The sequence below is a fragment of the Magallana gigas genome, chromosome 7 (genome assembly GCF_963853765.1).
Source record: "Magallana gigas chromosome 7, xbMagGiga1.1, whole genome shotgun sequence".
In the NCBI taxonomy this organism is placed as follows: domain Eukaryota; kingdom Metazoa; phylum Mollusca; class Bivalvia; order Ostreida; family Ostreidae; genus Magallana; species Magallana gigas.
Genome location: NC_088859.1, coordinates 16,837,036 through 16,864,885, shown reverse-complemented (window position 1 = coordinate 16,864,885; position 27,850 = coordinate 16,837,036). Strand labels below are relative to the sequence as shown.

Here is a 27,850-nt window from a genome sequence, read left to right as displayed (position 1 = left end):
ATTGTGATACAGTTTATATCGCCAAATCTTTGAGACTATCTTGATAGCCCATTGGGTGTAGCTTTGATCTACCAACCCGCAGGTCCCGAGTTCGATCAATAATGCCAGGTTTTAGTTGGGGTCTGCTCTGGTGTTAGGTTGGGATTGATCAGTGCTGTATATTATATGCATGCTAAAATCAACACTTGCATATTAGTGAAATTCTATAATTACTGTAAACTAGCCTTTTATCCATTGAAATGTCTTGTTTAGCACTCGGATCAATTCATGCTCAATGTAATCAATAAGATATCACATACATATGCACACACAAAGTATGGATACTACTTCCTTTCTTTCTGCATGATTCCCTTTCATTTTTGCAGCAAGATATTGGTGATAATTCCAATTGATCAAGAGAATTCCCATCTAAACTATATCTTGCAGATCATAATCAAATAAAACACTTCTAAATGATTGAAATTTTATTGAAGAATTTTGTAATACCTCTATATTACAACAGGCAGTGTATTATATAAAATACGAAAAATGTATAACCACAAAAATCAGCATATGTTTGTATTTAATAACAAAACACTGGTATGTACCAAAAGGTACTACATAAAAATATCCACTAACATGAGGTAGATACCTTAAAAAATTCTAAACAAACATCAAATAAAAAACTCACAATAATGAACACATTTTTTTAAGTATCGGTAAGCCCATACTTTAGTGAACTGAAGAATGTACTAAAACCTGTCAATACTTAAAAGGTTCAATACTCTATTTCAAGCATTGATACCTCACTTGAACAAAAACAGAATGCATGGTGTGAAGTTTCTTATTCCATTTCCTCTTTCACCTCTTCTTTTTTTATTTTCTTTGGGGAAGGTATCTTTTTATTTGTTTTCCCTACTGGACAGATCTCTTTGTTCAGGCATTCATAACACTTAGGACCCACTGGTAAACATGTTTGTTGCCCAAATCCTACAAGGAGATGATTAATGTCTCTCCAGTACTCCCTGAAATATAAATACAAGAAAACTGTTATCATATTTTTCTAAGGGAAAAGTGATCAAGTTATAAAATAAACATCAAACATGCAAACATCCTGAAATCATCCTAAATATACCCACCAATACCAAGAAGGCAAGAAAACAGCAACACTAAGTGACCTTTACAAAGGAACGCCAAACTTATAACCATTTTTCAAACCACAAATGTTTATCAGCTACCTTATCTTTCCACTTGGAACCAGTATAATATATTTAAGAAAGAATGAAATAGTTTGAAATAAATAATTATGCATAAATTTTACATATTGTGCTGAAAAAGTATGAAATAGTTGTGAGTTCTTTTGTAAATGAGTTTAAAACTGTTGAGTCTAACCAACCTAGGCAGCCAATCCTGTAACTCTTTCCTGGTGTCCTCAGGCTGTTTTGTGGGTTTCTTCACCCATCTTAAACGATTAGATATTCTGTGAACATGGGTGTCAACACCAATGCCCACTATCTGATTCCAAGCAGACTTCATAGCCAAATAAGCCATTTTGGGTCCAACTCCTGGCAGCTTGCATAATTTCTCCACAGTGTCTGGGATATCTCCATTGTATTCCTCTTGAAGAATTTTGGAAGTTCTCTTAATATACTCTATCTTTTTCTGTTTTAATAAAAGGACAAAAATTAATATAAAAGGAGAGTGAAACTAGCTCATACACTTCCGTACTTTAAAAAGGACCTTTGTCAGAGAGAGAGAGAGAGAGAGAGAGAGAGAGAGAGAGAGAGAGAGAGAGAGAGAGAGAGAGAGAGAGAGAGAGAGAAAGAGCACTCTGCAGTTTAATTCTTGGTCCTTTTAAAATTTTAGTATTTCATTTTAATTCTAAGATTTCTTGTTCCAACATATTTTAAAGACCTGCAAATGATTAACAGTCTTTTACAGAACAACTGCAAAACTGACCTTCCAAAAACCAACAGGATATATCAATTCTCCTAACACTTGGTCTGAGGTCTCTAAAATGTTATCAATGCTACATCCATGTTCTCTTAATTTCTTCATAGCTGCTGATGTGATTTGATCCTTAGTTTGACTCGACAGCATGAGTGAAAGCAACACTTGGTATCTGTATACCTAAAACATATAAATCATTGATATGATAATATTAATAACTTTCATACAATCTTCTTCAAAAGGATAATGAATTTCATATCAATAATATCATCAGAGACAATTTACTGGTAGTTATAAACTATTTTGGGACTAGACGTAGCTTCATTAGTATTGTACTAACTGAAACTAGGATGTTGATCTTCAAGAGCAATTAAGTAATTTAAAATAAAAGAAGAACTGTGATGGCCAGACTAACTCAATGGCCATGCAGTGGCAGATAGCTAAGTTAGAGCCATTTCAACAAGAGCTTGGACTTTCAGTGGGATGTTACCATCTCATTTGCTTATCAAAACAAGCTGTCAAATACAGTAACTGTATATCCTAATCTAGGCTTTTTGCTATCACTTTTATTTTTCGCAAAATATTCATTTAGCAGAAATTATATCCGGTATTGTTTGCTATTAGAAACTTTTCAAAATCGCAAAAAAATACTGTCACAAATAAAAAAGTTAAATTTCATAAATTTTTTAACACACGAAAAATAAATTGATATACAGTATGACCTCCTTAAATTCCTTCTAATTTGCCAATAGAAGCTCCTAAATATTGTGACATACAACATGTAGACAATCAAATTCAGAAAGTCCCCACCCCTCCAAGATCTCCTCTGCTGTGTGTAATTGACACTGTTTCAACTAATATATATCATACTTGCCAACCTCCAACACGTGAAAATCTGGTCATGACCAGATTTGGAAAGTAAAAAATCTGGTCATAGCGCGTAACGACATTCACGACATATTTATCATGCATTTCGTAGGTATATACAATAGAAATATGTGTTAAAACTTATGTGTAAACAGTGTAATACTTTATTGCAAAGAAGCATTTTAACTAACAGTTGCTGATTTTGAATTTTGTAAAGTGATCTGACACAGAAAATGGTAGGTTGTGTTCAGCTGAAAAACAATGCAAAAAGAGTTTCTCCTACATTAACCTTGCTTTTGAACTCTGTAAATGATGGCATGAAAGTTGTAAGTGACTTGGAAGACTTTTGTGTATTAAAAAGCATTCTATACATGACTTAGCGTTTTTGAATGTTTAGTCTGATCATTTTGGGCACAAAAACCAATATTCAAATGTGCGTTACATAGAACGCAAAAGCCTCGTGTTGTACTCGATTACTTTGTTTTACCTATGGGAATTCATTTTCCCAGATATGTTGGTAGGTACAAAAATATCGTTTTCTTTTTGTTGGTTTTGATTCCGCTGGCCCCGATGAAGACCTTTTCTTATTAGAAGCCATCACAATTAATGATTTAAACCTTCGCTTAGTCAAAACAACTCACGATAATAATTACACTTAATGTGTCTGTTATAGCCATCGGCATTGTTTACGCGTTACGTAAATCCAAGCTCAGTTTGAGTTCATAACTGGAAGTCAAACGCGCAACGTAATTCACGAACCAAATCCGGAAATCGGGAGATTTTCGGGTTGTTCGACAAAAATCGGGTGAAAAGCATGACCCGCCGGGTCATAAAAAATAATTGGGTGAAGGGTTGAAAAATCGGGTGTGACCCGACGAAATCGGGTCAGTTGGCAAGTATGATATATATAGCCTTTGATGAAGTCTGACAAGTGTCATTGTGTTCTATGTATACATATACAGTGTATATTAGTCAATGACTGGACAGTAAATAACCATGAGTAGACCCCAACCTTCATCAAAGAGGAGTTTGTCACATACTTCCAAAACTCTAAGCACAAGTTAAAACATCCTCATAATGTCAGGGGTCCCGAGTCCTCTCGTGATCGTCCTATGGCCACGAGTGGTCTCAGGACTGCTGACATTTTAAGGATGATGTTAAAAAGGCTCAATTCTAATTGAGCACCTAATTAAAAAATCCAGGGGCCCCGGTTCAATTTGTGGTCTGGTCCATCATTACCTCTCCCATCTGTATGAAAAGGATCACAACCAAGTTATCTATCGCCATTAGGTTATAAATTATAATTATTATTGGGTCAAATCCTGCATGAGCAAACTGTCAATCATGATTGACCTGATGACTGTATTACAGGTTCTGTGTAATTCTACCTCGGGAGATGCAAGAGCATCGCTGATGACATCACATCCCATCGAATCTACAGCTGCGTTCCTGAATTTCCTCATGTCATAAATGTTCTTTAATTGTTCTCTCCACATAGGGGGTTCCCAACCAGAGGATTCCTGTTTTGTGATCTGATGTTCCTCGAACGGAGATTCTTCATATTTGATTTCCACTTTAGGTCTTTTCTGTCGTTTTTTAGTAGACACCTTTTGATTTGTTTCAGTTGACGATTCCTCTGGAATCAATTGCTCATTTTCTACTTTCACTTTAACGATAATGCTCGATCTCGTTGTTCGTTTGAAGTATGGCGATTCCATTTTGTAGCAAACTACTTTTAACTTATTTAAAATTTCATTATATCCTCTAGTACAGCAAACTAATCGACATGACATCTACAAGGTTTTGATATTCCGTGGTTATGCAAGTGGTCAATTTGCCGCCAAAAGTCACACAATTTGAAAAAGCTATTTGCCCAAATGAGAATGGAGTTCCATACATTCTAATAAATTTAAAATCCAAAAAAAAACCAAAGCTTTCTTTTTTTAAACATATCGCTGAATTTATCAAAGTCCAATTGTATGTATATAATATTATAAAACATGGAGTGCAACTGTATGTTCCACAATGTTGGTACATAAGTTCAGTATACCATTCGGGTGAATGATAGCATACCTATAATTGAAGGTCGAGGTCAGAAAAAAATTAAATGCTGAAAAAAGCCAACTATGGAACACCGTTTGAGTCAATTTTTACTGTTATTAGAAAATGTCAATTGTGTAATATATATTATTATTATTGATAAATTGATATCAAAAATGTATTTGCTTGGGATGTTTCCTCAAAATGGGATTTTAATCCTTTGTGTCTTATTAATTAATGTGTACATCTGATGATTACATCATCAGATAAAGAAATATGGAATCCCTAGAAAAACACAATAGTCAGGAACTCTTTGCATTTCCAAAAATTTACACCCCCCCCCCCCCCCCCCCCCCCCGAAAGAGAAACTTCCCATAAAAAATCCAGAGAGGGCTACATCAATACCAGTAAAGTTATTACACTTTTAAGTTTACATCTAGAAATTCAAGATAACAAATAAATTACTACTAATATACTAATTACTAAACACAATTTTTATTGAAAATTGTTGCAATAACTTCAGTGAAATGATGATGACAATATTTATTAATAATAAGTTAATCTATTGCTTCCTCACTTGGAGAAAAATATAAAGCAATGTAAAGTTTCTTATTCTGTTTCCTCTTTCATCTCTTCTTTCTTGGTTTTCTTTGAGGAAGGCATCTTTTTATTTGATTTACCCACTGGGCAGATCTCTTTATTCAGACATTCATAACATTTTGGACCCACTGGTAGACATGTTTGTTGTCCAAATCCTACAAGGAGTTCATCAATGTCCCTCCAGTACTCCCTGAAACATAAATAAAAGTGTATTTATCATTATCTTTTGAGAAGAGGGAATAACAAAATGCCCAGGGGCCACATCACCCACCTGAGCAACATTATAAATGTCCAACTAACACTACTATGCCAAAAGAAGCTTTCTGAAATTAGTATACACAACAGAAAACACTGGTTATTTTTTTTTACATACTTCTTCATACTAATCAAATTTAATTTGAAAAAAATATCACATTCATAGCTTTTTTATATTTCATGATAAAATAAAAGGGAAAATCAAGGCTCCTTTATGAAAAACTCAGTGCAGCTGCTGGCTTCCCATGTAGGTCACTCAGGAAGAGCCATTTCTGGAGAAGGAAAGAGGAAATGCCAGTGCAAGAAGGGCACTGGAAGGAGAGCCATTTAAGATGGAGGATGGTCCAATGAAGATGGAGATGCAACAACAGTAATTGATGCATCCTAGCGCGTTTAAGAAAAAGTGGGCAGACGTGTATTGTCACAACCAAAGGAATCATAATAGCAACTGTGAAAGGAAGAATAACCAACCACTTTTGAAATTGCCAAACATCACAGAGACTTGCCAACAAAGATGGCCACCATTCTCCTGCAGTACAGAGGTATTGTCTCTAGCTTGTAGGTACAGTACTGATCAGATCCAACCTAACACCACAGTAAAATAAGCATGTTTGGCATCAAACCAGTAGATTCGATTCTCTTGAGTAGAATGCTTTGCAGCAGTAACCAAACTACTTCATAATTGAGCTAGGATCATTAAAACAAGGGTTCCATACAATCTTTCAACAAGATTTCTCTGTGTCATTCTAGAGCCCTATAACTTACCTTGGAAGCCAATCCTGTAACTCTTTCCTGGTGTCCTCCGGCTGTTTTGTGGGTTTCTTCACCCATCCCAAGCGATTAGATATTCTGTGAACATGTGTGTCTACACCAATGCCCACAATCTGATTCCAAGCACACTTCATAACTAAATAAGCCATTTTGGGTCCAACTCCTGGCAGCTTGCATAATTTCTCCACAGTGTCTGGGATATCTCCATTGTATTCCTCTTGAAGAATTTTGGAAGTTCTCTTAATGTATTCAACCTTTTTCTGTTATAAGTATATTATAAACAATACAACACAAACCTATAAAAGATGAAAAAATTAAGAAAGAAAATTAAGAAAGAGAGAGAGAGAGAGAGTTGTTTATAAATGCCAGGGCTTTAATATACAATAAATTCAATATTAATGATTCTAATAAGCAATTCCAACATACAAGTATAATTATCTTTTATTTGGCAACTGCAAAATTTTATCATAATGGTACCTTCCAAAAACCAACAGGATAAATTAGCTCTCCCAACTCTTTGTCAGAGGTCTGCAAAATGTTATCAATGCTACAGCCATGTTCTCGTAATTTCTCCATAGCTGCTGATGTGATCTGATCCTTGGTTTGACTTGACAGCATGAGTGAAAGCAACACTTGGTATCTGAATACCTAAAATATTTATAATACCGGATATAACTTTTTCAAAATGATTAAATAATTAAATTTCTAAACAGTTTTATCATCACAAACAATTAGAATCTATCGGTAGCTTAATTAAATATTATGTAAAGATAGTTAGTATGAATCAAAAAGGTTAGATAATTCATTTCATTTTCTATAGGCCTTATTATTAAATATTAGATAATACCTCGGGAGATGCAAGAGTATCGCTGATGACATCACATCCCATCGAATCTACAGCTGCGTTCCTGAATTTTCTCATGCTATAAATGTTCTTTAATTGTTCTCTCCACATAGGGGGTTCCCAAACAGGGGGTTCCTGTTTTACATTCTGTGGTTGTCCGACCATAGTTTCTTCATATTTAACCTCTACTTTTCGTTTTCTAGAGAAAGGCTTTTGTGTGGTTCCATTTGCCGATTTCTTCAGAGGCAATTGCTCATTTTCTACTTTCACTTTACCGATGCCGCTAGATCTCGTTGTTCGTTTGTTGAAGTATGGCGATTCCATTAGCAATTATGTTGCAAATTAATCTACACTTATTTAAAGTCCGGTCATTACTTTCTTGTACAGCACACAAATCAATATGACATAGATCTACAAGATAACAAAGCTTTGATATTCTTCTTGTTAACTTGCATTTGCCGCCAAAAGTCAAATAGATGATTCAGCTATTTACCCAAAAAGATATTGCGTTCAAAATAAAGTCATATTAAAAAATTAATAGCTATGATTTAAATAATAAGAATATTGAATTTAATGTCATATTAGTTTTAGCCTGGTATGTAGTTATTCAAACAAACTCAAATATCAGGTTTATTATTTTTGAACATATGTTTAATTTATGATATAATTCTTCAAACTTTATTCAATTTTACAGGGACGTATATATACGTCCCTGATTTTTATTTAAAAAAAAAACTAAATTAATCATCTGATCATGTACCTCTCAGGCAAAGTCCAGCTATCATAGACTATTTTTATACTGTTAACGATTTCCATCTATAAAAATATATAATATATATAATATATATATATAATATATAATATATATAATATATATATATTTTTATAGCTGTTAAGTTCATTGTAACATTCGGGTGAATTAACTCATGAATATATACAGAAAAACCTATGATTTTTTTATAGCCTTACCTACTCAGTTTTTATAAATCTGTATTTGTTTTGATTTTGTATGAGTCAACACATTTTCATACAAATCGATTTTACTTGGATTTTCATCATTGTATTTATCAAAGGTCAAGGTCACAAAACCATGCTGAAGGGAAAGCAAAACTAGAACGGACCAGATTATCAGACAAGATGGCCTTGGATCCAGGACAAAAATGTCCAATGGTTCTGTTAGCCGGGAATTCCCACCCGGAGTTGTCACACCTTATAGCACAGTAAGACCACGTGACAATGTGTATCATAACATTTTATCATTTGGAAAACAGACATTGGGATAGACATGTTGAATTGATTTGAACGTACGCTATAATCCTTTGTGTGCCTTTAAAGTTCATTAAACTTGAAGTCAAGTACTATTGATTATGCTAAAAGCCTCTAACTAACACGTTAAGCAAAAGTCCTGTGTTGTCGTGTGTTTTGAACCCCTCACTTGTTCAAAGTACAATTCATTTCAAAGTACAATTCATTACACCTGGGATATTGATTAATTAAAGAAATTATTGCACTTATTCCTATATCAACTGTACTGGCATACGACCAATTCTCGACAATGACTTTAATATTTTTGTGCAAAATGATTTTTTTTTTAATCAAAATTTACATCCCATCTGGTAAATGTTATATCCCAAACAGGCTATTGTATCTCATTTGGACTATAGATAGAATAATCTTACTGTGACCAGGCTATGCTCAGGTCCATAGGACATCTGTCATTTTAACGATAGAACATTCTATCTACATTTGGACTAGGGGTCCCAACCTGTTCAGGACATAATTAATTTTTCATGAAACTTTTAGATTAATGAGTTGGAGTTAATATCATTTTGATAATTAAATTCATTTAAAAATTACTGAAATTAGAGTTAGATATTTTACCTGCCATGACCTCATGCAAAATTATACCCAACTTTGGTAAAAATCCTCCAGAACTGCTTCTATTCAGTAAGGGTCTGCTTTATTTCTTTTCCCTAGTGTGGTTCAACTTGATGCTATTTATGCATTAATTTCTCCATTTTAACGCATTTTAAGGTTAGGTATATGGGAACATATAAATGATTGATTATGTAAAGTTTTGAATTTTTTATACATCAAGAAAAAGGCTATTAAATAAGGAATAAGGAATCATCCTTTGAGTATTATGTCAGAGGTGATAATTTTGGTCAGGGCGTGATCAAATCCAATAAAGCCCGAAGGTCACACCCCAACCGAAATTATCACCTCATAATATTCTGAGAATGATTTCTTATTACATATATTTATATACCATAGTTTTAAGCCATCGTACGATTAATTATTTAAATATAGATAAGCAAACCCCGCTGGGCACCTCAATTTGGTGTCATTTGAAGTTATGGGTTATATAGTACAAAATCGATGCATAGTGTTATCACAGGCAAAAACACTGGAAAATGTAGCTATAGTGAAATAAGTTTTGGTTAGTACATAAACATACATTCATCAAGAAAGAAGCAGTTAAAATGAAAAGCTTAAAGTAGTCCGAGTATCGCACTACGTCATAATACGGATTTTACAATATTGGTTCGACATTTACAAAGCGTTTTTGATACCCGGTATTGATTTTGCTCTACATCGCTGTTGTAAACAATGGCAATAATAAGCAATTAGAACGGTAATATATGTATTCTATGAGAGATAGAAATGATTAATGTTGAGAAACTAGATTCTGTTAAAGTAAAATGGAAAACGAAGTTTCTGATTAACCAGGATCTCAGGTATGCTTATATCTTCTTTGTTTTGACCCCCCCCCCCCCCCGAATTTTTCTTTTTCTTTTACTAAAACCGGTTTAAATTTAGAGACAGAAGCTATTTCGAATTTAATCAATCGTCAATTAATTAATGTTTAAATGATATCTAACATTGTTGACAGATCTAGGCAGAAACTGTAGCAAAATGTGATTTTTACGGATTTTTTCATCAGGGTCTACTTGGTTTAGAGCTTATAGCGTAAAAAGTAATCCGTCAACATATAATTTATTTTACCAAATCTTTTTTCTAAGATGTCAATCTATAGAATAAACACCATGAATTTAAGTTTGAGTCCATAAAATAGTAAAAAAATTACCAAACGCGATACTAGCATGGCATTTTTTGTATTCTATTTTGATACATCAGGTCCATAAAGCGTACTTACTTACAAAATTTTGCGCACAATTATTGATGAGATATGGCTTAAATAAATATTTATACTCTATTTTGTATGTTCAGTTCTAATTTTCCCCAAATTGGTAATTATTTTTAGGAAAAACGGACGTCTGGCAAATTTCATAATTGTCAATAATTTTCGCAAGGGGGTACACCCGTCTGAGAGGTGATAACAAACAAAAAGGCATGTAAACATACATATTTTATTTTGTATATGTATTGCTAGAATGTATATTTATCATTTAAAGCTAAGCTTTTAATGATTGAGCCCATTTAGTGCCGAGTATAGGACTACCTTAAGTACATAGACACACACTCATTTGAAATTGCTCTGCAAAATTTTGAATTCCTGAAATATATCGAGTGTTCATTTCAGGAGGCTTGGTGTAAGGTTGGGGGACATAAATGTGTACCACAAGACAAACAGAGGTAAGTACAGTAAAACACGGTTAAAGCAAACATGCTTATAATGATTTTACACTAATGTCTTACAGCAAAGTGATTTTCATGCCCCATGACTTTTTTACATGTTTTAAACTTGACAGACATAACGAATTGCGCTTAATATATCTAAGCAAAATTGGCCATCCCTGGCACTTCATTATAAGAGTGTTTTACTGTAGTATTGGTACTTAGTACATAGTATGATTAGTATCAGGCATATCAGACTTAATTAGTTACTGTAAAATTAAAAAATCTAGTAAACTGATAGGTCAGCTACATAGAACATATTCTTAAATGATTATGGGAACACCGTTAACTTGTATATATTTTTATATAGTAAATAATACATATTTGACCATAAGTTGTGTTTTCGTTCATTATCAACATGAAATGACAGTACCAGTACCGGTATATGTACTAATTGTTATGCCTGACAGCCCACTGAGATGGGTTAACTCTTCATTATAGTGTTGATTTATTGTAGAAACAAATGCTGAAATCAAAGAATCAGTCAGAGGGAAGGATGTGTACATCATTCAGACTGGAACTAAGTGAGTACATGATTTGTACATATTGGAGCAATTATTGTACTTTTTAGCTCACCTGAGCTGAAAGCTCAAGTGAGCTATTCTGATCACATTTTGTCCGTCGTCCGTCTGTCTGTCCGTCTGTAAACTTTTTACATTTTGAACTTCTTCTCTAAAACCGCTTATCCAATTTCAACCAAATTTGGCACAAAGCATCCTTATGGGAGGGCGAATATAAACTGCAGAAATAAAAGTCCGATCTGTATTCAAAGCGGAGAAAACCTTGAAACTGTAGAAAAAGGGGGGTGCATTTTAAAAAATCTTCTTCTCAAGAACTACTGAGTTCAATTCAACGTAGTTTAGTATAAATTATCCTTATGGGAAGGAAAATATAAATTGCAAAAATTAAGTGCTAATTCTGTTTCAAATCTGAGTTATTACGAAAATAATAATAAAGGAAAGGCGTGTTTCAATCAGTTTAATAGCTTCGGGCTCGGCATACGGAAAAATGGGTAGGCAATACTTGGCCTGAGCAAAACAAAAGATTGGCAGGTATTAATCTGCCAATCTCATTAAAATTCTGGGATATTTGATGGACCAGTATATTTGTATTCGCTGTAAATATTGCTGCAAAATAATGCGTATTTGGAATTGACGATTGCCGATCTGCCCCGGCTTTTATTTTGCCACGGCCCGGGTTTGCATACCCATTTTACCAAGACTCGTATTTCATACTTCTAAAACGAGGTTCTTTGTTTAAAGCAGCCATGACATTATACGAAAAAGGGTCGATCTGACTATGATGAATTTGCTTGCTATGCAACTGTTCACGTATGAAGGGAAATTTTTGAAACATGCAAAATATATTGGTGCCGATTTTGTGAAGTAAATTAAGGCTAAATATTTCAATGCGTTGACAGTTTTCACACATGACGTTGGTGTTAGCTTGTTCTGATTTTCGTTTCGTTTTCATTATAATGCTTTGTAACCTGGGAACTATCGTCTGTATTTTGTGATTTTTACGTATCAAATCAAACAGAGGCTTCGGTAAATAAAACAATTAACTGTTTACCTGTGCAAATTAAGCAAAATCTGATGTAGGGATACTGAAATACAATTCATTCTATCGGTAATTCGGCATTATCTTTTGCGTAATGGTAGATTAATGCAATAGGTTTTGTTGAGATGCTCGGCATTTTCTCGAGTTTATTCAGTTTAAATAGAGTTTGATATCGCTGACGGAAATATGTAGGTATATACATGTATATATATGATTCATTTCGAAAAAATAAATTGTGTTCTTTATTTGTTATACATGTAGTGCATGTTTCTTGTGTTTAATTATTTACAATTTCTATTTACTAACCATATTTGAGTGTTAAGCTTCGAATTATAAGCAAGATACAGAGATTTGCTCACAATTCTATGTTTGTACACAGATCTTAAAAGCTAAAGATTAAAGAAGTAAAAAAATTGTCAATATTTATTACGTAAATTTTCAAAGTCTGTTCTTCCAGAAACCAACTTATTGAATTGTAAACTAAACCTTTTTAGCTCACCTGAGGGTGGGGCCACAATGGGGGGCCGAAGTTTAACAAATGAATATATAGAGTAAATCTTTAGAAATCTTCTTCTCAAAAACTAATCGGCCAGGAAAGCTGAAACTAGTGTGGAAGCATCCTCAGGTAGTGTAGATTCAAAGTTGTGAAAATCATGACCCCCGGGGGTAGGGTGGGGCCACAATGGGGGATCAAAGTTTTACATAGGAATATATACAGTAAATCTTTAAAAACCTTTTTCTCAGAAACTAATCCGCCGGCAAAGCTGGAACTTGTGTGGAAGCATTCTCAGGTAGTGTAGATTCAAAGTTGTGAAAATCATGACCCCCGGGGGTAGGGTGGGGCCACAATGGGGGGTCGAAGTTTAACAAATGAATATATAGAGTAAATCTTTAGAAATCTTCTTCTCAGAAACTAATCGGCCAGGAAAGCTGAAACTTGTGTGGAAGCATCCTCAGGTAGTGTAGATTCAAAGTTGTGAAAATCATGACCCCCGGGGGTAGGGTGGGGCCACAATGGGGGATCAAAGTTTTACATAGGAATATATACAGTAAATCTTTAAAAATCTTCTTCTCAGAAACTAATCCGCCGGCAAAGCTGGAACTTGTATGGAAGCATCCTCAGGTAGTGTAGATTCAGAGTTGTGAAAATAATAACCCCTGGGGGAAGGTTTGGGCCACAATGGGAGGTCGATGTTTTACATAGGAATAAACAGAGTAAATCTTTAAAAATCTTCTTCTCAGAAACTAATCAGCCAGGAAAGCTGAAACTTGTGTGAAAGCATCCTCAGGTAGTGTAGATTCAAAGTTGTGAAAATAATGATCCCCAGGGGTAGGGTGGGGCCACAATGGGGGGGGGGGTCAAAGTTTAACAAAGGAATATATAGGGTAAATCTTTAAAAATCTTCTCAGAAACTAATCAGCCATTCTTTATAATTGTTAAGACTTTGGCCCCAGGACAATTCTTTGGCCTCACGAGAAGGTTCAGAGTTTGATGTACGTTTATATTCCATATATAAACTATTGTTAGGGATCTTTTTGAGAACTGCAATACTCAACATATGATATGACTATAAAATCATCCTGTTAGAAAAGGGACTAATGATTATAAACATAAGAATATCCAGGGGAAAATGGATTTTATTTATACAGGATCTACATGTATTATTGTACATTGTCCAGATAGTTTGTATTATGACTCCATTGAGCTGATTTTATCATACCTATTGTTCCTCAGGTGAGCGATGTGGCCCATGGGCCTCTTGTTTATTTGAAAAATGATTTATGATATGTTGTTGGGATTTAACAAATGATGATATAACATCTATATATATATACTATGATGTACTGAGCACACTTTTTACCTGGTGAAAAATTACTTATCTGATTCTCTTACATTTCTTTCTACTGCATAAGATCCAACTTTTTACCATCCATACAGACTACACATTTTTGCCTATATAAAAAGGATTTTGTGTTTCAAAGACTATTCTACATATATCTACTCTTATTTGAAGGGATGTCAATAATGACATCATGGAGTTGCTTATCATTTCCTACGCATGTAAAACAAGTTGTGCTCACAACATCATTGGGGTGATTCCCTATCTCCCATATTCCAAGCAGAGCAAGATGAGGAAGAGGGGCTCGGTCGTGTGTAAGGTCATGGCCACCATGTTAGGAAAGTCAGGTAACATTACACCTTATTACACCTTATAAGTACCCATTAATATAATGTTGTTAATCACAAGATGCTGTCAGGAACAGAAGTGCATAATCACTTGAAATGCGGAGAGAGAGAGAGAGAGAGAGAGAGAGAGAGAGAGAGAGAGAGAGAGAGAGAGAGAGAGAGAGAGAGAAAGCTTGAAACAAGATCAATACACTGCTGGTTGCAGATTGCAAATTAAAAGAAATACATAATTTACCACAGCTGTGAGCAAGATTTAATGAGAATAATAAAAACAGAAAAATTTAATGAATAGAGTTTCATTAAAGCAGACTTATTTATGATGCCACTTTTCAATGAGGATACAGGTGTTTTTCAGTACAAGTATAAGAAACAATCTACATGTGCATTTTCCAATCTGTTGTGTATCTGTTTTTTAGTTGCTGTACATTCTATTAATTGAGATTGTTTTGGTTCAGGATTAACACACATCATTACCATGGATCTGCATCAGAAAGAAATTCAGGGATTCTTTGACATTCCAGTGGAGAACCTACGAGCCTCACCATTCCTCATAGACTACATTGAAAGACTGGTGAGTGATAAACATACAGCATGGATTTTCATTAACATCCATCTGTGTGGGATTAAGAGATGTTTAAAATAAAATTTCAATGCAGTGAATGGTATCTAAACCAATGAAATTATTTTTTAATTCAAACAGTGTGCATATTCAGTATGAATATGTTTATTTGTTTTCCTCTGTTCAGATTCCAGATTACAGGAATGCGATTATAGTGGCCCGCAATCCAAACTCAGTAAAGCGAGCAACCTCCTACGCTGAGAGACTGCGATTAGGGATTGCTGTTATTCACGGAGAGGAAAAATACGACGATGAAGACAAGGAGGATGATGGGAGAAACTCGCCACCACTGTGCAGAGTGGAGTACAAAAAAATTGAAATTCTGCCAGGTAGATATGATCGTTTTCTTCATCTCTGTTTTTTTATTCTATGGTGAATGTTAAACTTGATTATATATTAATTCTTAATTTCATATGTCAATTTTATAGCTGTGCCCTTCTGCACAAAAACTCAAAGAATTGGGTCCAAAGGCTAGTAAAATGAGTTTTAGGCTGTGTTTTGATTATTTTAATTACCAGTAGTGATTGTGTGTATGCTACTGAACTTAGTTTAATAATAAAAAATGAATATTTTTTAAGTACATGCTATAACAGTGATCAAGCTATCGCTATAGTTATAAATACATGTACATAATGTATTTATGGTATATATATAGAGGGTATATATATCACCATTGCCTCACATTTGGCTCATTGATACAAACTCAAGAGACCTTTGTTTCAGTGAGAGTATTTATGTGAACCATTATTGTATTTCATCAAGACACTCAAGCTGTTCAGCTTGATGCAAGATTTTATCTGATAACCATGTTTGTGCCTTTGTAACATTTCAGCTCTTCTACCAAAGGAGAAGCCACCGCTGAATGTAGTCGGAGATGTAGGAGGGAGGATAGCCATTATAGTGGTATGCTTCCATGCATTCTTACAAGATTGAAGACATTGCCTGTATATAAATACTGCTACATGTGTTAATGCAGTATACATACTTTTAAACTGCTTTTTAATCATAATGTAACATAACAGTTGTGCTTGTATGATAGATAACACAGATGGCTGAACTAGAAACTTCATTTTTTCGTGATAAAATATAATTGCTGTTCATGATATACATATTTCAGGATGACATGATAGATGATGTTGACGCGTTTGTCAAGGTGGCCGAGGTCCTGAAGGAGAGGGGGGCGTACAAAATTTACGTCATGGCCACCCACGGTCTTCTGTCGTCCGACGCCCCAAAGCTCTTGGAGGAGTCATGTATAGATGAGGTACTACATATTTAAGTATACAAGCTTGATCAGTATACAAGAAATCCTCCATTGACAACACACCAAATACATGTAGAACTGCATTGCCACAAAGATGTATAGTAGTTTCTCAACAATGTTTATAAATTGTTGAACATTCATATAATTGAATTAATAATCAAACTCGCTCAGATTCCCGTAACAGAAATAACATTTGCTTGCAGATAGTTGTAACTAACACAGTCCCACACGAGATCCAGAAAATGCAGTGTCACAAAATCAAAACAGTGGACATCAGCATCATGCTGATGGAGGCAATCAGGCGTATCCAGAATAACGAGTCCATGTCCTACCTGTTCCGGAACATCGGAATGGACGATTGATCTCAGACCCCGCTGTCTCGAGCAAACCCATCTCATCAGATTGGTACTTGGTGTGTATGAGAGGAATGAATGAAGAAGTCATAGTATCACGGAACTTATACAGTGTTTTAGTATCATGTAACATTGAAAAACAGGTAAAAAGAGCCATCCATTATGTATGTTGTATGTAGCATGTGTTGGTGTTAAGTATTGTTAATGTATTAATTATAAATATTACTTTTTACAAGATGTCTATAATTTTTTCAGTTTATATGTATAATTATCTTGACATGAATTTATTAGATTTTTTTTTGTAGTACATGTGAAACTGCTTTTACTTTCATACATGTACATTTTGTAATAATGAAATAATGGTTTTGTATTAAACAAGAAAACACTGCATTTAAAATCCATACCTCTTGAAGTATTGACAGATTTTCAACCCAACACTTTAATCACTAATCAATTTGTGTAAATTTGATTTGAAGACATAATGTATTTGTGTACTGTATTTGGCTAGAGACTTAATACATGTACATATGCATATAATGGTAAAATAGACACATTTATTTTTTTAATATCATCTTTTTGTACATTTTGCAGGGTTCTTTGTCATCATTTGCAGAGGTCTTAAGGTTTAATTTTGGTAGTTATGAAAGCATTAGTACATGACTGAGCATTCTGCTCCTTTTGTAATCTGTTGTCTTAACTATTCTGTTGTGTCTTAACTACTACATAACAAGTTCAATAAACTACCAATAAATGTTGTCATATCATATAAAGTTTATATATAATTGATCTGATATCCATTGAAGTTGTCAAATAATAATATAGGAATGTTTTGAAAGGTTGCAGACGTGCATGTAGTTTTTCTCAGATTCTTTAAACAGTATATGGATACCATAGATATTTTTTGTTAGTGTATACATGTACAAGATTTTTTTTTAATTTCTTATACATTGTATTTGTTTTTGGTGTACATTTCTTTTTTGTTATTTTACGTTGTTGAGGATGTCAACATACAAATGATTCCCTTTTATGTTCTGTCCCATGCAAAAATAAAATTGGGAAATTTTGTATCGAGTGTTTTTAGTTGTAGAACTATATAGGGAAAGTGTTTACTCAGCATCTACAGAAGGTGGAATCAGACTTACTTTAAGGAACTCTGATATACTTGTTTTTCTTTTTTTTAGGCAAAAAAAATATATGATTTTTAGCTTCTCAGGCCAAAAAAAAAAAGAAACAATGATGCTGACTGGTATTTTATTGCAAGATTTGTAAAGGGAGATAAATCAATTTTAATTTTATACAGGTCATGGGAATTAATAGTTGTTCCCTTTTCCAATACATGTATATAGTGCAACGAAGTTTTCTTAGCCTTATGATGGAAAAATATCTTCAAGACAAGGGGAACCCTCTGCTCCTCTCAGTTAGAGAATTAATTGTTTAACTTGTTTTTGAACATGTAAGGTATTTGCTACAACTCAAACAAAAGCTCAAGTATACAACAAATTTATTACTGAACAGTAAAACAATGTATACAGTGTGCTCTGCTTATAACAATATTATTCCTGTGAGAGCTCATTCCCAGCACACCAGCTTTCTCCATGCAAGAAACCATATCTCCATTGAATTTGTCCCAGATGTGAAGAGAACCACTGTTATTCACAGCTGCTATGTAATCATCAAGGTGAAAAGCTCTTCTGCATCTACAATTTGATATTAAAACAATGTTTGAAAGTTAGTTGAATGTTTAATCAAACAATGAGAATACATACATGTAAAAATGCAATAAGCGGCAGACAGTACCCGTACATGTACTGGATACATTATAGATTACGGTATAACATATTGTATATTAGGAAATTTCCCTGAGGTTTATCTAGGTCTATCATTTACAGACAAATAATAAATGATATGCAACTGTCCCTCCTTTTTGATTATCCAAAAAGCATGTCATTTATTTGATATAAGAAGCTCTATGCCATAATAATTTTTACCTCAGATAATCTTGATAATAAAAGCACACATTAGAAATATTCATCACTTGAAATGCAGAATTTTATAGTATATTTTTTCCCTATCATATTGCTGGTTCTATGGTATCGCGGTATTTCTGTTTACATATAGTAGCAGGCGCTGAAATTGATATTTGACATCAGGATATTTTTAGACATGGTAAACAGAGGCACGCTGAACATCACTGAGGTATATAATAGAGGAAACTCACAATAACATTAGTTTCTGGAAATATTTCCGTATTGATAGATTTTTCGACAAAATGATTTAACTACCGTGATATCATAGGACCGGCTAGTAGAATACAGTGGAGCCTCACTTATCCGGACACTTTTGTCCCCAGGCCAAATCGTCCGGATATGTGAAGCGTCCGGATATCTGAATTGTGATATTTACCTTTAATATTTATGGAAACATAACTCATAAATTAATTATAGAATTAAATTTGATAGCCATAAGCACTACAAAAAAAAGTTTAGTTTTTTTTTTAAATTAACAAAACAAAATATTGTTAAAAACATTATTTAAGGTATGTTTTTTTCCACAGGAAACTAAGCACTACATTCTACAAGGCAACACATGTACATGTACATGTACATAACAATCACTGTATTAAACGGATAATTTAATTACATTCGCATAACAAAGCGAAGAGAAGAAAGTCGGTGTTCCACTTAACGCTGACAAATCTTTTTTTTTTCAAGCTAGCGGTGATCGCAACTCTCGCTCTCTTAGCCGGTGGTGTTGACATGTTTGAAAATTGAAAATGGGTGAAAATCTGTATATATTCCCTTATTTATAATTGTCCAAGCTATTTTTTCATTGACAGAACTTACCCAAGCTAGTTTTACGTATCCATCTTTCTATAGAGTTAATTGCACCCAAGCGATATTTACAAGTAGCGTGAACGCTAATCCACGCCATGTTTGGCATAAATTATTATTACACTGTTAATTGAACACACGCTATAAAATTTAGTCGATACCCTGAACATCCCAAGCGGTCTTAATAACTATCGTAAACAGAACTCAAATTATCAAATATTTAATTTCAATTACGTTCTAAAATGAATAGGCGTACGAACGATCTAATCACACTACGATTAATAGAATTTTAATTCAATCAATAGATTACTTTTTTAAACACAAATTAAACAATTTTCATGACATTTTAATCAAACAAAAACAGTTCATAAGTTAAATGGCGACAATTAAACATGTCGCATCCATGGTTATCGTAATATCCTCGGGCGAGTACATAGCGTGACACAGGTGACCCCGATTACCGGACGAAGGCATTGTTTAAAACCAGCAACCAGTGTCAGATGTTTTTACACCAATTTGCACTTGCGCATAAAAACTTTTGTGCCCCCGAACACTTAAATGTTACCGTCCGGTTAAATGAAGTAAAATTTAAAGGAAAACTGTATTATGTGGTAAAATTTGACCGTCCGGATCCGGAACGCGAAATTCCGGATAAAGGAGACAAATTATTGTGTAAAAATTCCGTTCCCAATAAAAATCGACCGGAAAGTGAAGCGTCCGGATATCTGGCGTCCGGATATCTGAGGCTCCACTGTATATATATATATATACACACACACACTCACCCTTTCCACTTCCTGCTGTTGAATGGGAACAGGACCTGCGTTTGACAATTTGTGGGGTTGACCAGCATCATACAGCCTGCCAGGAAGCAGTCAGACCTAGCCATCAGGGGACAAAACAGGTACCCCTAGATAATTTAAAAGAATAGGAAAAGTTTACAGAACCGGTACTGCTAAATAGTTTAAAAGATCAGAAAACATTGACAAACAGGTACCGGTACCCTTATACATGTATCGTGTAACAGAATGGGAAATCTAGCCATCAGGGGACAAAACAGATCTCTGTATCATGTAAAAGAACAGGATAATTTATGCCTTTATTCACTGTAAATCAAGTGCATGTATTTTTATAATCATCATTTTTTAAAGTCATAATTGGCCAGTTGAAAATTAATCCAGGACAATTTCCATTAGCAAGTTGTTTTTTTGTTTCAAGAAGCGTGTTTTGTATCTGGGTGTTATAAATATTGAGAGTAGATGTTGCTCACAGTTTGAGTTAATTATCTAATGCATATATGACTTGGTTTATAGTATTTAATATGTGCACTGGTTTGACAAAAATTAACAAATATTTAACTTTAAAACTGACCAGCTGTAGTAAATTTTATAAAGTGTCATGACTAATCATGCCAAACTTTTGTTATGTAGAATGACTATATATAATGTAAATTTGTAGACTATAAAATTGACTTGATGGTGATTTGAATGATTTAAAAAATCTAAACCTAACAGAAAATACAGAAAATAATCTTTACCTTTTCATGAAACACAGTGACTAGATGTGAGGTATGTGGCCAATAAACTGCTAAGTTGATGGACACAATTAATGCTCCCATATCATGGTTCCTACAAACAAGAAGCAACAAAATAGAGAAGAACTGTCATAAAATAAACTTGTCTATAATCCTAACTCCAGAAGGTTATCTTCTATAAGATAATGACATAAATAACTTCAAAATCTATATACTGTATACTTTATAATACAAGATGATTAGATGATGGTCATAAGTTCAGTATTAAACTTTAGATATTCAGTCATTCACAATAATTTAAAATTTCATTCATCAACGGGCTCAATAATTTTATAGATTTACATGTACCAGTAAGTGGTTTCAAAACTGTATTTCCAGAGATAACTAACCAAATATGAAGCATTCCCTCCCTCGTGTATCCTGCCACGGCCTGTTGTTGCCCTTGGATACAGCACACAGTGTCAAGGACACCAGCCGCCTCCTCTAGAGACGTGGTTTTAGATAATGTCTTTACCTCATAATCCATGGTGTATTTTAGCAACTGTATTAAGTTGGAGTTACACTGAGAGATCACAACCTCGTTGAATGCGACTGCACAAACATGAAATCTGTGGAAAATACGAAGAATTCACTCTGACATGTGAACTAGCTTGTACAAACTTTCTTTTCATTACAATACACAATTTGTTAACATATCTGTTTAATGGAAACTGAAAACAAGGTGTGGTAGATTTACTGAAATCTTCTATGTATGGTCCCTTTCTTGATTTATTTTAAATAATAATTAATGCAGTGAACTCTTAAACTGTAAGCTGTTTTAATCTTTTTTGACTGTATGTACATGTATTCCAAATGCAATTCCAATTTCAAATTCAATAGGAAACCTTGACCAAAAGATTATACAATGATACATCCTGGAGAATTACTGATATGATATTATAGGTATTGTAAAGTTTGAATAAACAAAGTATTGAAGATGTTCTGGAATAAAAATGCATCGAATATGAAAGATTTTCTGCTAAAGTTTATGAAGACTGAAATAAACGAATTAAAAAAAAAGAAAGTTTTTAACTTCTCTTCAGCCCAAAAAGAAATACATACTGGTGAGTGGGGGCCTGAATGTCTGAAATCTTGAACAAAGGGAAGGCTTGGTCCTCTTGGAAAACTGCAGAGTATAAACCCAGTTCACCAGAACCGTCTAAAATGGCTGCAAATCGGACTTCAGATGACTTTGGAAGCATCAAGACCCCTCTAATCGCTGTCTGTCCCTGGAAATTCAATAAATTGATATGGTTAAAAGACATACAGTTAATTACAGTCAAAATATAAATTCAATCCTAATACACTGATTTTTATTCTCACGCTATTAAAGAATTGAAAAAATTGTTAATAACTTTCTTATTATAGCATTAACATTCAGTAAAACAGAGTGACAGTGAATGTGCATAAAATGGATTCACATTTACAGTGAAGTTACATTCTTCCTCTTGAAATTCTTCAATTGTATCAAAGAGTTGTTGGATATGTATATCAGTTTTATTACACCAGTCAAAATTGCCTATCCTTGCTATAACTGTGTTTTAGTACCTGGGGAAATGACCACTTCTGGAGGCTGTTGAACTCCTTGCTCTGTACCGTCCACACGGACAGGGATCTCTGACACAGACAGACCACCACCTCCGTCTTCTTCTTGTTCAGTGGCACCACTGTAATGTGGCTCTGTATCACTGGGTCATCTATTGGAAACTTAAAATAAAACAGACATGTTCATAATTGTTGCAATATGCCACAGTGTTGAGATATATCAGTGTCACAAAATAGAATGCACATCTGAAATTAACATCTGAAATTAACATCTCGAATATATTAGATGGGCTAAATCAGATAGTTTTTGAAATTAAGGCCAGCATTTTTTTATTTTTAGATTTACGAAATATTTTTCAAATTATTTGGTGAGGAGGAGGGAAAAAAAATAAAAATAAAATTGAAAAATTTGTCCGTCGAGAAAAAAAATAAAAATGAAACAATTTTTCAACAACATTTTTTTTTATTTTAAAAATAAGAACACGTGTCCAGGAGCTGCCATTTTTTAAAATATATAAGTAATTCTGGTTGTTGGTGATGTTCTTATCATAACATATTTTATCCATGGGCACTGAAAATTTGTGTTGATATATTGTACATTCATGTATAAAAACGAAGGTTTTTTTAATATATATATATACAAGTACATACTGTACATATACATTAAGACAAAAAAAATTAAGGGAGTTTTCACTTCTTCCTTGCAGAAAAATAGGAAGAAGTTTGAGAAATCATTTATTTGATTAAATTAACAATGCTATTCACAAATTCAAAATTTAAAATATTGTTACTGAACATAAATTGGATTAGAAGCATGTCCATAAATGTCAGTAAAAAATCATACAAGTTTTTTTATTTAAAAAAGACTAACTAACTTTTAAAATCTTATTTATTTATGTAATTATACCTTTAATAAAGGAAATGTTTCGTTATTTTGTTAGCTTAATGACAAATAAAATCATTCTCTTTCCTTCAGTCATAAGACTCCTGTGTTCAGTGTGTTTAGGGTTATTAGTCCAACCCTATGACCCACTTACAACCGTTATGTAGAGGATCTATTTCCAAACGGTTAAATTATGATTATTTTAGAATTTATTTTGCAAAAATGTTTTTTAAAAAAGTAACTTATCATTTTCTTGTTTTTTTTTTTAAATTTACGGAATTGTGATAGAAAAAGACTTCAACTTCTCTTTCTTGAGGAAATTCTGGCTAAGTTGCCGATCACAAAACTTAATAGGGTCGTAAATTGTAGGGTTGGACGAAAGCAAACAGGAGTAGGCCCTATGGTGGTTTTTTTGTGACTTCTAGTGCCTGTGACTTGATCGGAAAGAACTTGGTCTTTTTAATCAATGCATGAATAACAATAATTCAGACTACACATACGTGATTGCATCAACATTTATTTTTATTTTTACCAGAAAGAAAATTTCGGGTCGGAGGAAAAAATAAAATTAATAGCTAGTTCAGGTCCTTTTATTTTTATTTGAATTTTTTTAAAAATAGGGTCGGCGGGTTTGTAAATCGAAATTTCAAAAAATGCTGGCCTAATGACCCATTTGATTTGACTAAGGTCTGCCTGTAGCGTATTCAGCAGTTTGGGTGCTTGCAAGTATACAAAATTTTAGTAAGCATTTGCAAGCACTCACTTTGCTAAACACGCCTCAGATGGTTACCGTACTACACCTGAGAAATAATACCAGATATTCTCACCTTTGTAGCCATTCTCTCTCTGAGGATATCGCCAAAGTTGTCATCATCGCTCTCTGTCTGCTGGTCAGACCCTATGCTGCTGTTGAGGTCTTGTTCACCCTGAGAATCTTCTTCACTCTGCTGTGAGACTTTCATCTGTTCAGGCTGTTGCAAATCTTGACTGACAGTTACTGAAACTGGTTCATCAAAGGACATAAGGACATCACTACTATTAGTTTCTCTGTTTGTATTGTGTTCTTCTTCAACAGTTAATTCTTCAACTTTATTTTCCTTCACTTCTATTGGTGCACAAGATTTTTCCTCAATATCTTTTGACTCTGAATCTGAAACATCACTGAAATCTCCAGTTTTCAAATGCATTGCAGTTAATGATGGTGAATTTGATATTGCATTGCATTGAGCAACTGGAGAAGATATTGTGTCTGGTACATTTTCTGCTTCTTCGGTTTTTGGCTCCTGTTGCTCAAAAGCTTTGATAAACTTTGCTTGTTTTTGCATTCCATTGTTTTGACATTCTGATTTACCTGCAGTGTATGTGGATTGATTGTCAACTTCTGTTAACATGGATATTCTTTCAGTCTGAGAATATTCATTTTCTTCTTTTAACGTTTCACATTTATCTTCAGCATCTTCCGCCTCCATAGCTTCATTCTTAATTTCAAGCAAACTTTTACTCTCCATAAGTTTGCCAAAAGTGTAGCCAGGAAGAGCAAATTCTTTCTGCCCCTGCTCTCTCTTGGCTTCATCAATGATGTACTGAAAAAGAGAAGACAGAACGATTGGCTGACAGGACCGGGAGTTCCTCGTCTTTCTTCTTTCTATTGGACTGCCCATTCCTAAGCTCTCCTGCAGCAGTATCAGAGTCTCAAGCTCCTGGCTCTCCTGTGACTCCGATGAATTCGTGCTGGGTTTCTTCACAGGGGCAGGCAGTGAAGCTCTGCGACATTTGGAAGGTCTCCCTCTCCCTCTTTTTCTCTTGGTTTTGATTTTTTCACAGGCTTCAATAGAAGGAGGGAACAAATCCAACGATGACTGGCTGTCGAGCAATTTAAACCCGTCAGTGTTTTCTGAGTCAATGCTTGTTTTACATGTCTTTCGTGGAAAATTTTCTACAGTGTTCTCCAGTGTTTCATCATTTACACATTTCACACTTTCCTTCTCATCATCATCAGCAATAAGAATAGACTTTGCAAGTTCACTTTCAGAGGATTTTTCTTTTGATATATTCTGACTCTTATTTCTTGAGAAAGTGTTGGGGCTTAAGGTCTTTCGGCGCCTTGCTTTGAGAGATAAAGCTTTCTTGCCATTACATCCTGAGGGTGAAGGAAGAGTTCCCAAAGAACTGCTAGGCTCTGAATTACTACAAGGTTTATCAACCGAACTACTTGCCTCTTCATTTTCAGAAGACTTTTTTATATTTGTAACAAAATCACTTTTTTCTGAATCACTGAGGAAAAGATCTGTTTCTGGTGATAAGGATTTTTCATAAGTATGAATTGCTGGATATTTTGAGTCCTTAACTGATTTTTCTTCATTGGGATTAGTCTCTGAGACACAGTTGTTGGCTTGATCATATAAATCTGCAGTTACAACCAACTTGCCCTTGTGATTTTTTGAATCACCATGTTCCCTTTCTCTTTGCCAGAGCATTTTTTGCTCCTGTAAAATTTTTTTAACATGGGCCTGTGCCTTTGATTTCTGGAAGTTTTTCTGAAAGATATTTTAAATTATCAGCAAGCTGTGTCTTTCACTAAAATTCTATCAATGTATATATTAATTAATACATGTTTTACCAGAATTGATTACTTTCCTTCATGTTACCGGTATTTAATTGAGTGGCTAAAAACATTTGAGAGCATATATTTTTCATATTCTGTCTTTTTATACAGCTCAGCTATTTATCAATATACTTATCTGTAGTGACACATATGCATCTTTACCTCAAGTAATCTTTGTTTCTTGACATTTTCCTTTTTCATCTGTGTGGACTTTTTCAGCCTCTGAAATAAATATTAACACTTACAGTGACACCATTAATCTATTAAACTAAGATTCTGCTGCTGCTTATATTTAATTATTTTTTGTCTTAAGATGACCTTTTCAAAATTACAGAGCATATCATCTGAGCACATGCATAATTGAAAAATGGTAATTACTCAACACCAACTGGTGTTCCTCATAATATTTTATTTATACAGAGAGGGCTCATTATTTTTTAAGTCTTGGATGAACTCAGAGAAGCAGGATGTCCATTCTTAAAACATTAATCTACATGCAGGTAGTCAATGAGCGGTGGTGCGACATCTTATCATAGAAACAGCGGCTGCCATAAATTCTCATCAAATTTAAATTAAAAAATTAAAATTACAGCTTTATCATATTCACATTCTTTGCCTCGGTCTGACAAGGATTAGCCACTCTGATAATGAGACATGCATATCAATGACCATCCACATGTGGATATACATTTTTAGTAAGAGCAGACCTCCATATTCTTTGCATCTGAACAGACTGAAGTACTTTCTAATGTGGGTGGGAGGGACTGAAGCATCAGTTTTTCACCCCCTCCCACTTTACACGGGTAAATGTACTACGAATTGATATTATTTGTAAAAAGACAAGCATAAACATAGGTTTTTGATCAATATCGTGAGATCTGTCCCAAGTTACCATAACTTCAATTTTACCCTACAAAATCTCTAGAATCTAGGAGCTTCTGGGGGCTTTGCCCCCTGGACCCCAACCAGGGCTTTGCCCTCGACCCACTTGGGGCCTCAAAGCGGACCCCAAACCCCTTACCTTAAACTGGCGCCCCCTCTAGCCTCTAACTTCAAATCCTGGGTCCACCCCAGATCTCTCCATGCACGACAAATCAATTTCGAACTTTGAAATTATTAATTCAGTTATTGTTTGTAAAACATAAAGTTAATCAATTAATTCATTGTCAATTTGTCACAGCACGATAATGCAGTCAAAAATAACATATCAGACAAGAGATAACAAACTTTCAATAGAAAGCTTATCTTCTTAATAGTAAATACTGATGATCCTGTCAAAGTCAAAAGTCTTCATTACAACAGTTTGATACTTAACCTACGGATTAATAATATTCGTTTACTTACGTTTTCCTGGTCTCCCATGGTTTATCTCATAACTTCTACCAAAATGAAGTGATTTGTATAAAGTGAAAGTAGTCATAAAGCCCGCCAACTTCCTTTCACTTTGAAGGCAGGCGCACTGGCACTTCCGGTCTGCGCAAATT

General features: G+C 34.2%; 3 protein-coding genes across 7 annotated transcripts in view; 1 reads left to right on the top strand and 2 right to left on the bottom strand.

Annotated features, from left to right (window-relative positions):
* LOC105345784 (phosphoribosyl pyrophosphate synthase-associated protein 2) overlaps positions 1–17,994 on the top strand; it is a 42,453-nt gene extending 24,459 nt beyond the window's left edge. The window contains exons 2-10 of one of the 2 annotated variants that reach the window (XM_066065050.1): positions 8,440–8,526; positions 10,851–10,903; positions 11,403–11,469; positions 14,521–14,693; positions 15,149–15,264; positions 15,440–15,641; positions 16,145–16,215; positions 16,430–16,576; positions 16,780–17,994. In XM_066065050.1, coding sequence (XP_065921122.1) covers positions 8,444–8,526; positions 10,851–10,903; positions 11,403–11,469; positions 14,521–14,693; positions 15,149–15,264; positions 15,440–15,641; positions 16,145–16,215; positions 16,430–16,576; positions 16,780–16,938 — 1,071 coding nt within the window. In that variant the 5' untranslated portion in view covers positions 8,440–8,443 and the 3' untranslated portion in view covers positions 16,939–17,994. Of the gene's footprint in view, positions 1–8,389; positions 8,527–10,850; positions 10,904–11,402; positions 11,470–14,520; positions 14,694–15,148; positions 15,265–15,439; positions 15,642–16,144; positions 16,216–16,429; positions 16,577–16,779 lie in introns of those variants that run through there. The other variant, XM_011454075.4, reaches the window with a different exon arrangement.
* Positions 456–8,404, bottom strand: LOC105345782 (endonuclease III-like protein 1). Of its 4 annotated transcripts, XM_034457685.2 has the most exons (5): positions 8,276–8,404; positions 7,310–7,717; positions 6,940–7,110; positions 6,457–6,722; positions 5,312–5,626 (listed from the first exon to the last, which is right to left on the bottom strand). In XM_034457685.2, the coding sequence occupies exons 2-5, from the start codon at positions 7,628–7,630 to the stop codon at positions 5,446–5,448; spliced, it is 939 nt and encodes a 312-aa protein (XP_034313576.2). In that variant the 5' UTR covers positions 7,631–7,717; positions 8,276–8,404; the 3' UTR covers positions 5,312–5,445. The 4 variants fall into 4 exon arrangements, with proteins under 4 accessions (XP_065921123.1, XP_011452375.3, XP_034313576.2 ...); XM_066065051.1 differs by lacking the exons at positions 5,312–5,626; positions 6,457–6,722; positions 6,940–7,110; positions 8,276–8,404 and adding exons at positions 456–1,004; positions 1,376–1,641; positions 1,939–2,109 and having other exon boundaries at positions 7,310–7,794; XM_011454073.4 differs by lacking the exons at positions 5,312–5,626; positions 6,457–6,722; positions 6,940–7,110; positions 7,310–7,717; positions 8,276–8,404 and adding exons at positions 456–1,004; positions 1,376–1,641; positions 1,939–2,109; positions 4,185–4,666.
* A 419-nt stretch (positions 17,995–18,413) lies between the features above and the next one.
* Positions 18,414–27,840, bottom strand: LOC105345786 (uncharacterized). Its single transcript, XM_011454077.4, has 9 exons — positions 27,711–27,840; positions 26,529–26,588; positions 24,589–26,298; positions 22,882–23,040; positions 22,396–22,562; positions 21,684–21,902; positions 21,298–21,388; positions 20,546–20,670; positions 18,414–18,626 (listed from the first exon to the last, which is right to left on the bottom strand). The coding sequence occupies exons 1-9, from the start codon at positions 27,726–27,728 to the stop codon at positions 18,434–18,436; spliced, it is 2,742 nt and encodes a 913-aa protein (XP_011452379.3). The 5' UTR covers positions 27,729–27,840; the 3' UTR covers positions 18,414–18,433.
* Positions 27,841–27,850: the final 10 nt, after the last annotated feature.

Excerpts from the sequence above, each read along its gene's own strand:
- LOC105345782 (XM_011454073.4), bottom strand. The coding sequence starts at position 4,589 with ATGTCATGTCGATTAGTTTGCTGTACTAGAGGATATAATGAAATTTTA. Across the intron at positions 2,110-4,184 it reads ATGCTCTTGCATCTCCCGAG|GTATACAGATACCAAGTGTT; the intron begins GTAGAATTACAC and ends TATATGTTTTAG. Across the intron at positions 1,005-1,375 it reads TTACAGGATTGGCTGCCTAG|GGAGTACTGGAGAGACATTA; the intron begins GTTGGTTAGACT and ends TTTATATTTCAG.
- LOC105345786 (XM_011454077.4), bottom strand. Across the intron at positions 26,299-26,528 it reads AGAAACAAAGATTACTTGAG|AAAAACTTCCAGAAATCAAA; the intron begins GTAAAGATGCAT and ends AATATCTTTCAG. Across the intron at positions 20,671-21,297 it reads TCACTGTGTTTCATGAAAAG|GGGTACCTGTTTTGTCCCCT; the intron begins GTAAAGATTATT and ends TAAATTATCTAG.